General features: G+C 41.3%; 1 protein-coding gene across 1 annotated transcript; it reads right to left on the bottom strand.

Annotated features, from left to right (window-relative positions):
* Positions 1-1,150: 1,150 nt before the first annotated feature.
* Positions 1,151-3,330, bottom strand: LOC136699107 (cystatin-A-like). Its single transcript, XM_066673558.1, has 3 exons — positions 3,157-3,330; positions 2,453-2,554; positions 1,151-1,618 (listed from the first exon to the last, which is right to left on the bottom strand). The coding sequence occupies exons 1-3, from the start codon at positions 3,277-3,279 to the stop codon at positions 1,397-1,399; spliced, it is 447 nt and encodes a 148-aa protein (XP_066529655.1). The 5' UTR covers positions 3,280-3,330; the 3' UTR covers positions 1,151-1,396.
* Between the last annotated feature and the right edge of the window lie 8,607 nt (positions 3,331-11,937).

Raw genomic sequence — 11,937 nt, 5'->3', positions numbered from 1 at the left:
GGAGCTGGCGTCGGTGGCTGGGGAGAGGGAGGTCTGGGTTTCTTTGCTCCGACTGCTTCCCCCGCGACCCGGACCCGGATAAGCGGTGGATAATGGATGGATGGATGGAACTTCTAGGTATAGCACTGACTAGATGATGTGTATTACATTTACTATGTTTAGCTCTTTCTAGGAATCATCACTGGCCCTTGTTCTGACTGTGTCTAAGCTCAAGGGGAGATTGGACTAGATCCGATTTGCACTAGTGAGGATACACACTCTGAACACTAAGCACTTTGTGAGTCGCTCTGGGTAAGAGTTTCCATATACTTTAAAAAGGCTGAAAACAGGAGAACTCCACTGCCTTTTCTGAACACTGCTTCTGACTGTATCCACTTGTTGGTGCTAAGTTACAGTAGATTCAGCCCTGTCCTACAGCTGGGGGGTAGCCTGCTGTTCTTTTAATAATGTATTTGCAGTAAGCTCCAGGACTTCTCTTTACAAAGTGATACATAAACCCCATTTCCAGAAAAGTTGGGGTGCTGTGCAAAATGTAAATTAATACAGTGGTGTTAATTATTAATAATCTAAAGTAGTACAGGTTTCAGACGTTGAAGCTGAAACTTATCTATTTTTAGTTTTAGATTCAGAGGCCTAATACGCTACATTTCTACATAAAAACCCTGTTCCCTTATTAATATTAATTCTAATTAATACAATGGAAATGTGGTTGTGTTTAATAAAGTTAAAAACTGCTCAGTTCCTGTCCTGATCACGTTTCTCCAGTGAAGAAATTGGTGAATGTTTTCACTCTTCAGTTTTGTTGTGACTTGTGAACAGACAATAACAGGTTTTTCATCTGAATTTTTAAATCTGAAATTTAATATTTGATTTTTATTTGAATATTTCACCACCTCAGACGAAGATTATCAAATGCTCAGATAAATATAACTCAAATGTAAAATGCTCAGATGGAGTCACTTATGTCAGTGATTTAGCTCCAGACCCAAACTCCTACAGAGAGTTTAAAGAAGAGCTGAAGAACACAGTGGTGAACACCACCCTGATTCAGAACAGAAAACATTTTTCAGAAAACGTCTTTCTGCTGAGATCTGCTGGAGGTTGATGGAGGAACTGGAGGCAGGTTGAATTCTGGGAGTTTATTGTTGGGGCTCAGATCAGAATTAACAACATCAGAGTAAACACAAAGATAAAGTTCAGAAAGAAACAGATCAGGAAACTAAACTAAAAGAAGAGCTATAAAACACAAGGAAAGCCATGAAAACCCACTCAGAGCCTCCCACCACCCTCTGGATTAAAGGAGCCCCAGTAAAGGCCTGCAGGTCACACTCTGTGTGTGGGGACCCCCCTCTGATCAAATGCTGGTGTTGATTTACTGAGCGACAATGAGAGAGAGCTACTCGTCAGAGAACTCACTCTCTGTAGAGGAGGGGTTCACTATCTCTACAGCATCAACTTCATCTGACTGTGGGGGCACACACTTCACACACACAGGGTTAGTTTCTGTAGCAGGCAACAGAAACACTGCAACATTTTTCAAATTGTAGCATTTCAGACGATTCTGACACAGTCCCTGATACACCTGCATGATGACAAGCTTATTCACTCCTGCATACACCTGAGAGAGAGAGAGAGAGAGAGAGAGAGAGAGAGAGAGAGAGAGAGAGAGAGATGAGGATGATACAGTGTCAGGGGCATAGCACTAAACTTTGGGGCCAGGGCATAGTAGATTTCCAGGGGCCCCTCCCCTGGCCCCGGACCGGTTTTAATAACTCTTACAGACATACAGATAGACACCTTAATCTATATTAACTGTGGATGTTAAAGTTGTGTTGGTGTCATTCGCCTCGTTTCATCTCCAGGACTTTTATTGTGTTCTTTTATTCTCCACAGTTGTATAATGAAAGATTACAGAGATCCCCCTCTTCTTCTGGAGAAGAGAATGTAATGAACCTTTAGGGAACACGACTGGACTTTAACACCACTGCTGTACCTTTAAAGATACACTACACTCTTTGTAGCTTTAGTGACAGTAATGTACCTGTACCATACCTTTAATTCTTAGAGAGTAGGGGGAGATTGTAACGACTACACTCTGTAACTCAGCTCAGTGTGACACAGTTAAAAATTAAATTCACCCTAAAACCGAGAACCAAAGCAGCTGGGGAACTACAGTCTGTGTTGCAGTGTAACATAAAGCTTCCACAAGGGGGTGTTTGTATTCATGTTCATTTTGTGATTAAGTAACAGCATTTTAACAGACACCATTGTTCATTTTCTCTGTAACTGAGATTTTGAAAACCCCATTAGTGTACACTATATTATTCCCTCTCAAATAGCACAATCCTAGCTAGAAACTTTAGCTAGAACCTCCTTTCAGCTTGTTCTTGTTTTTTTTTATGGGATTACACATTCATTACCAACAGAAACTATAATCACATTATACATATACCTTGATTTTGTAGTTCAGTCCTTTAACAACTTGGGTTTGGTACGTCAGAGCCTCGAAACGAGAAAACCTCTCTCCAAGCTGCTTTTCAACTTCGGGCTTTAGCTGAAAAAAAAAAATAATATGAAGAAAAACATACCACTCAAAGTTTGGAGTTAACTCATAAAAAGTACACATACCTTCTTCATTATTAACAATAATAATAATAATAATAACAATAATAATAATAATAATAATACACAGACCTTCTTCACTTTTGTTTGAATGAGGTTTATATTGTTTTATTTAAAAACATTAAATCTTTTACACTCCTTTGTTCTGAGTTCAGCTTTAAGCTGCACTTGACCTGGACCCAGTGTATGAACTCTGTATTAAACATGAACCGGGACACTGTGGAGCATCTGCACTTCAGAGTAAAGTCTCTGTTCTCAATGCCAAATGTGAGCTGGAGGGGTCTAAAACCTCCCCCCAAATGGGATAGGGTTCAGTGGTACAGTTTTTACAGGTTTGGGCATCACTTTCTATGGCTCCTACATTCAGAGGGTTTTATAAATGTATTCAGGAAGTGTAACAGCACAATTCCTCTTAAACAATTATATTTAAATATGTAACTCTCTAGCTGGTGATGTCATATACTCAGTAGTGGGTTTAAATTTTGACCCTGACAGGAAACAGTTCAATAAATAAGAGTGTGTAAATATATTCACCTTCCTGCAGATCTCATTCACATTTCTGTCAGCATTCTTCCACTCTGACCATCCTCCAGGAACTGAAGATTCTGCAATCGCAAACAAGACAACAACGAGCAGGAGACAGAAGCGAGACGCCATGGTGCTGAGGAGAGTCTTTCAGGAGAAGTGACACCTCTGAGTGAGTGGAGTGTAGTTCTGAGAGTGACTTCAAACTGCTGTAAAGTTGTTGTATTTATACCTGCATCTTCATCACTATCACCTTCATCTCTCAGCACAGGAACCAATGAGAAATTAAACCACTCCCTGAGGCAATAATAAGAGCCTTGCCTCATTTCTTCATTTCCCTGTGAAACCTGTTCCTCCAGAAAAACGCTTTCTTTTGTCATCTGTAGAAAATATTTCTTTAATATTTTTCTGGGTAAAAACATATTTAAAATCCTTGCTTTGTGAGTGAGACACGCACTCGCACATTCACTCACACCTACAGACCTAGAGGCACCAATCCACCTATCAACATGTGTTTCTAGATTGTAGGAGGAAACCGGGGTTCCCCTGTACCAAGTCTTTTGTAAAGTATTGCTGCAAAAAAAATGGGCAAATATTTTAAAACAAAACAAAACAAAAAAATGAAACAGAATTTTTTTTTCTAATTTTCAACATGTGAAATATTGTATTTGTTCTATTCTTTATTCAATATAGGGTTTTAATTTAAATGATCTAAATGGTCTAAACAGCAGTAAAAGGTTTTGGAATGTCTTATTTCTCTCAGCACCTGATTCAGGTTTGACTTTCTTTAATTCTTAAATCTTATTTGGGCGGGATTAGTTTTCTCTGTGGACATGGGGTAAAGTAATTGCCATGGGATTATCTTAGTGAATTTAACCTGACCAGAACGATTCCGGAGCTTTTTACTTTCTGTAAAACAAGCAATAAAAAAAGGCCAGGGTATTAATCCCATCCGAATTGAAAATTCTTGTCATATCCCAGGGTAAAGGACTTTTTTGTGGGTTTCCTTGAGAATGGAGGAACTGGAGGAGGAGTTTAGTAATGAAATATATGATTGAAGTACGAGGATAAGTTCACCTGAGGAACGACGCACCACACTCTAATCCACAAAACGACCTGAAGGATCACTCAGTGGAGAGAACGTTCTGGCAGCTGTGAGTTAGTTTTCTGCACAATAGCAGCTACAGACGTGTTATGAACCTGTTTCCTGCTCATTAAGTTACCATTAATTGGTTTATAATATCAGTTATAATAACTGTGTGAAGGATTAGTAAACATTTTTGCTATTTTCGCACCAGTTGTTTTATGAGGGAGTAGAAATAAGGTCATCGAGGGGAAGGCTGTTCTCAGAACAGTAGTGACAATCTAAAAACTTCAGTATCACTACTGTGTCTGATCCACACTGTGACTGCAATGCGTGAATCAAATTGCCGCTCATGTTACTTTCACCAATATTTCTCCCCTCTATGTGCTGCTCTGCAGTTGGTTTGTGCTGGAATCTGCTGTAATGTGTTTACAAAGCCCCTGTGTCTGTAAATGCGTAAAAAAACTAAGTGTATGGGTCTGGTATGCTAGGCTCACAGCAGAGAAATGACATGTGGAGGTTTTTAGACAATGGAGAGACTCCAAATGCTGAAAACACCAACTGAGATGAGGATGTTGCTCTATTCCTGCTCCATAGGTGGGGAATACTGACTTTGCTGTAGTTATTTCTTAAGGTGGAACTAACTCTAATTTCGGGAGAGTGCTAACTGCAGGAAAGTAAACAGAGGGGGAAAGTGCTACAAATCTAAACACATACAAAATTACAAATAAAACAACAACAACTTAGAAGTCAGTAGTGCAATTTTATTCATTTTTGTTGAACAGTTAATGTTCACAATGCGCTTCTTTGTCTCCTCCAGTGACACACACAGCTGTTTATTCAGAGTGCAGCCTTGTCACTCATTTTGTCCAGTTCAATTTTATTTTACATTTCCCTTTCAGTTCAGTCTTGTTGTGCAACATACTTTAATGTTCATACTAATCATACATTTGACAGTTTCTTCATCATAGCCATTTTTTAAATACGTCCAGGTTCATAATTTAAAACATAAACATTTCTTGAATTTTCCTGCCCCCCCACAGCTGCATGCGTGAGAATGTCTTACTCTTTCTGCTGCTGGTTAAGGGCTGATTATGTCATTATAGTCCTAGCTCATGTCTTTAAGAGTCTTGAATGGGAGGATTACTGAGGTGCTGAGAAGAATGAGACGTTATGAAACCTTTCACTGATGTTTACAGAGTGTTTACAGGCCAATAAGTTCTGTGTAAAATGTAAATAAAAAAGAATGCAATGATGAGCAAATCATTTAAACCCTATATTTAATAGAAAAAATAATACATATTTTACATGTTGGAACTGAGAATATTTTCTTTTTTTAAAACTTACTTGCCAGTATTAAGTAAAATGTACTTAACATAACTGTAACATGTTTGGAAATATTAAGTAAATGTTACTTAATTATATTTTAATTACACATTTTTTAAGTAAACTAAACCTTTCATAGGCATTTATAAAAACATTAAGTAACACTTGTCATTGTTTTATGAAATAAGCAGATTGTATTAAATTATTTTGCTTGATATTTTCATTTACTTAATTTATGTAAATGTTACTCATTTTCATTTGATAAATGCTACCAAATCATTGTCTGTGTAACGACACCGAGATGGGGCAGACGCTTGCAGATGAAGACAGGATTTATTCACACAGGGAAGAACATACACGAGGCAGAACCTAACATACACGATAACTGATAACACGAACACACAGTCACAGTAACGGAAGCCAGAAGACACCAGAAAACACAAACACGAAAGGAGCACGGTAAACGAAGTCCGAAAATAGCAGCTCAGTATAGCACCGTAACCGAAGGCAATACTTCGCAATAAGCCTAAAACAGTCTGTCCTAATATACCCTCATGCCGAGTTATCCAGGTGACACAGATTAGAACTCCGGGGATGATGAACGAGAAAGCCCTCCCTGATTGGCTGACTGTGGGCATGTGACAGGAACTTGAGACAGAGTGGGATCCTGGGAATTGAAGTCCAACCTGTCCCAAAATACACTCAAAAGGAGTTAAACCAGTAACCGAGCTCGTTAGAGAGTTCTGAGCAATCTCCGCCCATGGCAAGAACTGGGACCAGTCGGCCTGATTTTCAAAACAATAAATTCTTAGAAATTTTCCCAATTCTTGGTTCATACGCTCACACTGACCATTAGACTGGGGGTGATACCCCGACGTGAGGCTAACACTCACTCCAAGCATCTCAAAAAAGGCTGACCACACTCGAGAGGTAAACTGGGGTCCTCTATCTGACACTACATCTTCAGGGATACCATAGAGACAGAAGACCTGGTTAAACAATGTCTCAGCGGTTTGGAAAGCTGTAGGGAGGTTAGGAAAAGGGATGAACCGGACTGCTCGTGAGAACCTGTCTATTATTGTAAGTATAACTGTGTGGCCTTGTGACAATGGCAAATCAGTGACAAAATCTACAGCAATGTGTGACCAGGGACGAGATGGGACTGGTAAGGGCATAAGCTTGCCTGCAGGGAGTGTTCTAGGTATTTTACACTGAGAGCACGTGGAGCAAGAAGAAACAAAGCGATGCACATCAAAAGACATGTTCTCCCACCAATATCTACCCTTGATTAACTGCATTGTGCGAGTCTCCCCTGGATGGCCTGAGGGCTGAGTGGGCCCAAGTAATGATCTTGTCCCTACACTGCACAGGTACAAATTTCTTCCCCCTAGGACATTGAGGAGGAATACTACTCTGGGAAAGTGCCTGATCTATCTCCTCATCTATCTCCCAACGAACAGGGGAAACCGAAACCGACGGTGGTAACACCCGTTGGGGAGTAGTGGCCGCCTCAGAAGGCATGTATATTCGAGATAGGGCGTCAGCCTTAATATTACGGGTGCCCGGGAGATAGGATATGGAGAAATTAAAACGAGAGAAAAATAGAGACCAACGAGCCTGACGAGGATTCAGTCTTTTAGCAGATTTCAAATATTCTAGATTTTTGTGGTCTGTGAGCACCACAAAAGGGTGTAATGCCCCCTCCAGCCAATGGCGCCACTCCTCTAAAGCTAATTTAATGGCTAGGAGCTCTCTGTCACCAATACCATAATTATGTTCAGCGGAAGACATTTTGTGTGAATAAAAGGCTATGGGATGCAATCTCTTAGGTTCACCAACCCTTTGTGATAAAATGGCTCCAACTCCCACCTCCGAGGCATCTACCTCAACAACAAAGGGTTGAGAGGGGTCCTGATGTTTTAAAATGGGGGCGGTAGTAAACATCTCCATTAAATTCTCAAATGCCCCCTGAGCCTCCGTATTCCAGATCAACCTTTTAGGATTACCCTTTAGCAAATTAGTCAAGGGCGAGGCCTTGTTGCTAAAATTTCGTATAAAACGGCGATAGAAATTTGCAAACCCTAAGAACCTCTGTAGATCCTTGTTGGAAGTTGGAGTCGGCCAGTTTAAAATAGCATCAATTTTATGATCGTCCATTACAATCCCCTCGGAGCTGATAATGTAACCTAAGAATGATACAGACGAACGATGAAATTCACACTTCTCTCCCTTCGCATACAACTGATGTTCCAGGAGGCGTGTAAGCACACTTCTCACATGTTGAATGTTACTCTCCTTATTCGGGGAGTAAATGAGTATATCATCGATATACGCAATAACATATACACCAAGCATTTCCCTTAAAACATCATTCAAAAAGGCCTGAAACACTGCGGGTGAATTTTTTAAACCAAAAGGCATTACAGTGTATTCGTAGTGCCCCCTAGTGGTAATAAAGGCCGTCTTCCACTCATCACCTTCACGTATTCGGATTAAGTTGTAGGCACTACGGAGATCTAATTTAGAAAAGATAGTAGCACCGCAAAGCTGTTCTAAGGCGACCGGGACTAGAGGCAAAGGATAAGAATAGGCTCTAGATATCTGATTAAGCCCACGGTAGTCTATACAAGGTCGAAGCCCCCCGTCTCTCTTTTTAACAAAGAAAAACCCGGCTGCAACAGGAGAGGTGGAAGGCCGTATAAAACCCTGTTCTAAAGCCTCCTTGATATACTCCTCCATAGCTCTCTCCTCACCCTGAGTTAAGGGATATACCCGGGACTTGGGTAGAATAGCACCCTCTATCAGGTCTATAGCACAGTCATATTCTCGGTGAGGAGGAAGCTGGGTGGCCTTAGTTTTACTGAACACTTCTATAAGATCATTGTATTCTGAGGGAAGATCAACGGGGTAAGAGTATTTGGACTTTCTATGGTGGTGGACTGAACCTTAACTGAGGGGAATTTAAGACAGTGGTAATGACAATATGTTGACCAGGATATGATCTCCCTCTCTGCCCAGGAAATAACAGGATTATGTCTCTGAAGCCAGGGTAACCCCAAGATTACTTCATAATCCGTTGAGTTAATGACAAAAAAACACGTTCTCCCTCTGTGGAGAGCACTAACAGAAACAGAAACGGGTCTGGTGATTAGAGAGACAACTCCTTCTCCCACTGGATCCCCATCCACGGCCGACAGTCTCATTGGTGTGTCAAGATGTTAAACAGGGATCTGGAGCTGCTCCACCAGCCTGGAATGAATAAAATTTCCCTCCGCTCCAGAATCGATTAAGGCTGAAAACACAGCAAGAGACGTAGAGCAGTCAAATATCACAGGGAGGAAAAAGGACTTGGATACCAAGTATACTCACCACATCCTGGGGTCGGTGCCATGGTTCTACGAGGGCAACTCCTACACTCCCGTATCACATGACCGGGAATCCCACAGTACAGGCACAGACCTCTCTGCAGACGACGGAGCCTCTCCTCTGGAGACAGGCAAAACCCATCCCATTGCATAGGTTGGGGTGGCTCTGGATCTGGGTGAGAGTCCTCAGAGTGATCCCGATGCACAGGGACGATCCGACGTGGAGAGCTGACGGCTGAATTAGATGTAGGGAGTCTCCGAGAACCTCGACCATGTCTCAATTGATCGAGCCAAATAGCCAGAGAAATTATCTCGTCTAATGACAAGCCATCATCCTTACAAGCCATCTCAGTCAAAATGTCAGAATTTGATCCATTACGGAAGGCTATGATCAAGGCAGGGTTGTTCCAACCACTACCGGCTGCAAGAGTCCGAAATCTTAGCGCATACTCCGACACGGATTGAGTACCCTGTTTAAGTTGCAACAGTAGTTCCCCTAAAGAGCGTCCCTCATGCGGGTGATCAAACACAGTTTTGAATTCCTGGATAAATTTCTCGTACGTGTAAGACTGAACGGTGGACCAAACGGCCGTAGCCCAATCTAACGCCTTGCCTGTTAACAGAGAAATCAAAAACGAAATGCGCTGTTGGTCCGAGCTAGGAGGAGAATTGGCAAAAAAGAGAGAACACTGTAACAAAAAACCCTTGCATTGATTAGGGGAACCGTTAAACATCTCTGGTTTACTGACCAAGAAAGGACTTTGTTCAATTGTAACAGGGGAAGAAGGGGGATGAGCAGGAAAGCTCGTAGGATTCTGTTGTCGAAACTGAGAAACAAGTTGTCCCATATTATTTGTCAAGGCCGTTAGTTGCTCCTGCTGCACACGCTGATGTTCAGTAAGAGTGTCAAGGGACTTACTTAGCGAATCCAGAAGTTGGTGGTGTTGACCCAGTAATTGTCCCTGGGTACTAACGGCGGTATGAATCCCGAGTAGTATATATCCTACACCTTCTGTCAAACACCTCTGTGAATGATTTATGACCCCTTGATTTATGACCCCTGATTTATGACCCAGGTGACAGGTCAGTACAGGATGTCCTTATATGGGCTTCCCCTCACACCTACACCCCACCCCCTGACACCCTCACACCCCCCAACATGTTTGGGGTGGGTTGTGCTTGCATGTGTTATTTAAAATGACCCTGGTGGATTTCTATGGCTAAACGCTTTTTAAAATGTCTACAGTGTGTGTAAATCAGTCTCTTTTAAGAGAATCTACAGTTACACCAACTATTAGTTCTGAAACCAACGTTGCTTTTGCGCCAAGGAAGAAACGGCGTGGTAAAGCATTTGGTAGCAGCCCTCGCGAATATTTTAGGGATGTTAAAATTAACCTGTTTGATTCTCGGGCTTATGACGTTTGTGGGATGGTCAAAAGTGGATCAACGCCTTCCAGTGATGTCTGTTAAAAGAAACATAAGCCGACACTGAAACCACACGAAGTCAAGACACGAACAACACGCAAGCCATCATGTTTGAGGACATTCTTCCAGCAGACCATCCCGACACCCGTGGACCTATGTGGTGTGAAAATTATCGACTGTCGGACATTGAATATACGCCGATTGACACGGGTCATGGGCTTGTAAACTACAGCTATGGTGAATCGACGGCGGTTGCCAAAGCGGTATCAGACAACAGTTTGTTGGGTCAATATGATGATGATCTCAGTTGTGTGGACATTGCGAACCCGCATGTTTTTCGACAAGACCCGGTGGATGATTTGGCAACGTTGATGGCTAGACAACTGACAATCGCTGAAGCTCCTGAAGACAACGCTATATCTGCTCCGATTGATGTGGTGGACGGGCAAGTAAGCTCTACGGCGCTAAAACTGATAAAGTCCACTGTCGTTGTAATCCTACAACATATCATAAACAACAAGCTGAAGGAAACATGTCTTGGTTGTGAAGTGGATCACCCTAGTCAACTTCGACATTCGTGTCTGTTTGAACCTGATATCTTCTTTTTTGAAAAATACTATAAAGATATAACAAGGACATTGTTCACGCCCGCTTTAAAACATGCCATAGCTGGGCTTCTAAAGTGTTTTGGAATAGAACTACCCCTTCTAAAAATTCAAGGATGTGTTGAAACAGTCGTCTGTGAATTACAATGCGAGCCGTACATTGTGGAAAAGCTGCAGGAACTAAGAGAAAGTCTGATTGATCAAACCTCTGAACAGTTTGTCAGCGATGCCGTTGACTGTTGGGAAGGTGATTCAAAGACTTGCAGAGCTGTTTAAGTGAAAATGGGGATAGTTTGCGGACACCAAAGTCTGTCAAAGCGTGTGCTGAAACACCGTGTGAACTGCGAATTGACACGTTTGTTGTATAAATGTATTGACGATAGTGTGGATGATTTTACACTCATTAATAATGTGTATGATGTCAATGTTAAACGTTTACAAAATTTCAAGAACCAAATGAATATTGTTAAATCAACATTGCATGATTGGTGTCATTTGACACAGTTATGTATAGATTCTGACGAAACAACCCTTGTGACTATTAGTAAATTACTGTCTCTCATGCCTAAGAGTGAAAATGTGGTAAAAATTGGTTATGTGCTTTGTCTATGTACATATATAATAGACATTTGTGTGATAAAACTTTCAACAAAGAAACCAATTGATGTTTGTAAAGTGATTGGAACATTTGTTGAATATCTAGTTGAGAAAAATGTAGATGTGTGTGCAAACTTTTTAGATTTCATCGATGCATTGTGAATAAAACAGTCAAACAAACAAATCTGGGGTCATTATTTTCAACAATGTCATCTATCGACACATCAAATCTTATGAGAACGGTATATTACACGCCGTCTAATTCTGGTTCATTAGGCGGTAAAAATCGTTTGAAACGGGGTGTTTTAGAGAATACAGGATTGTGTCTGTCTGATCAACAGGTTTCAGACTGGTTATCTGGAGAGGATGCATACACACTCCACAAACC

The sequence above is a fragment of the Hoplias malabaricus genome, chromosome 6 (genome assembly GCF_029633855.1).
Source record: "Hoplias malabaricus isolate fHopMal1 chromosome 6, fHopMal1.hap1, whole genome shotgun sequence".
NCBI lineage: Eukaryota > Metazoa > Chordata > Actinopteri > Characiformes > Erythrinidae > Hoplias > Hoplias malabaricus.
Note: the sequence above shows the minus strand (reverse complement) of the source record. Positions and strands in the feature narration are given on the sequence as shown.